Genomic DNA, 1,148 nt, shown 5'->3' on the forward strand with positions numbered 1-1,148 from the left:
ACCAGTGCTGGGCGCCGGACAGCGGAACCCCCACACATAGAAGGAGCCCCAGCAGCAAGACCAGGCGAATCATATTTCCACCTGCTGTTTGATCTGCTTTAGGAAATCTAAGCAAATTCCAATTTTGCAAAATGTGGCTAAGAAACAATAATGCTATGAGTTTGAATATTTGGACTTAAGTGAAAAAACAAATTTTACTGCAAATTGGAGTTTTGCAAAGAGTAATTTTAACTTTAACTTATTTGACTGTAGTAAAAAAAAAAAGTAAAAATTAAAACATTCATTTTCACATTGACAACATTAATGAACTTTCATTGTCTTCTTCCCAACTCTCCTTTTGAAATAATTATAGATAAAATATAAATATAGATGTAAGGTTAAATGATAAATTACAGAACCAGACTGAACCCAAAATATCAAATCTGAAGACAGTTTATTCTGACAGACAACAGGTTTCAAGGAAATAATAATCGCCTTTTATTTCATCTGATCTGACACTGTTCACTGAAATGCTTATTCTTATATTAACAACCTATGTTCTAAAAAGAGGACAAAAATGTGTACAAGTTTAAATTAGCATCCTTACCTTAGTCTAAACTCAACTTTTTTGGCACTGGTGTCCCTTAATGTCCCTCCAGAAGTTCACTCTGCTTTTCCGTCAGTAGACCGGTTCTAAAGGTATCTCACGGTTTCACAGGTGTTTTACTGTAAAGATTCTCTTCACACTCATCCTCCTACTCATTATATGTATGAGTCTACAAGGCCCCCCTCCCAGCTCACATCTCCATTATCCTTCACTATGCGCCCTGCCCATCACTGACCCTTTTGGTCCTTTTGATGAAATGTACAGTTCCTAGGGATAGGAGGTGCAGAAGACCTAATTACCACCTGCAAACAGCAGTGACACCTCTGGCACTTTCATCTGCTCACACATATCACTCATATCCATTTCCAAATACTGGCACTCTGGTTAAATAACAGAGTGGATTTATTACATCAATTAATGCAAGAATATTTTTTTCTTGGATACTGCTGTCCATAGGATTAGGAGAACATCTCAAAGAATACCTCACTGCACATGCAATATTTTACAGAATAGAAGACATCAGTGAGGCGAGGGTCACTTTGTATCATGGATGGATCTACCG

The 1,148-nt window shown here is 37.4% G+C and overlaps 1 protein-coding gene across 1 annotated transcript in view; it reads right to left on the reverse strand.

Annotated features, from left to right (window-relative positions):
• Positions 1-720, reverse strand: part of gnrh2 (gonadotropin-releasing hormone 2) — a gene marked incomplete in the record, with an annotated part of 2,013 nt that extends 1,293 nt beyond the window's left edge. The window contains 2 exon segments of the mRNA XM_020592994.1: positions 1-107; positions 587-720. Coding sequence (XP_020448650.1) covers positions 1-73 — 73 coding nt within the window.
• Between the last annotated feature and the right edge of the window lie 428 nt (positions 721-1,148).

The sequence above is a fragment of the Monopterus albus genome, unplaced genomic scaffold (genome assembly GCF_001952655.1).
Source record: "Monopterus albus unplaced genomic scaffold, M_albus_1.0 scaffold18.1, whole genome shotgun sequence".
In the NCBI taxonomy this organism is placed as follows: Eukaryota; Metazoa; Chordata; class Actinopteri; order Synbranchiformes; family Synbranchidae; genus Monopterus; species Monopterus albus.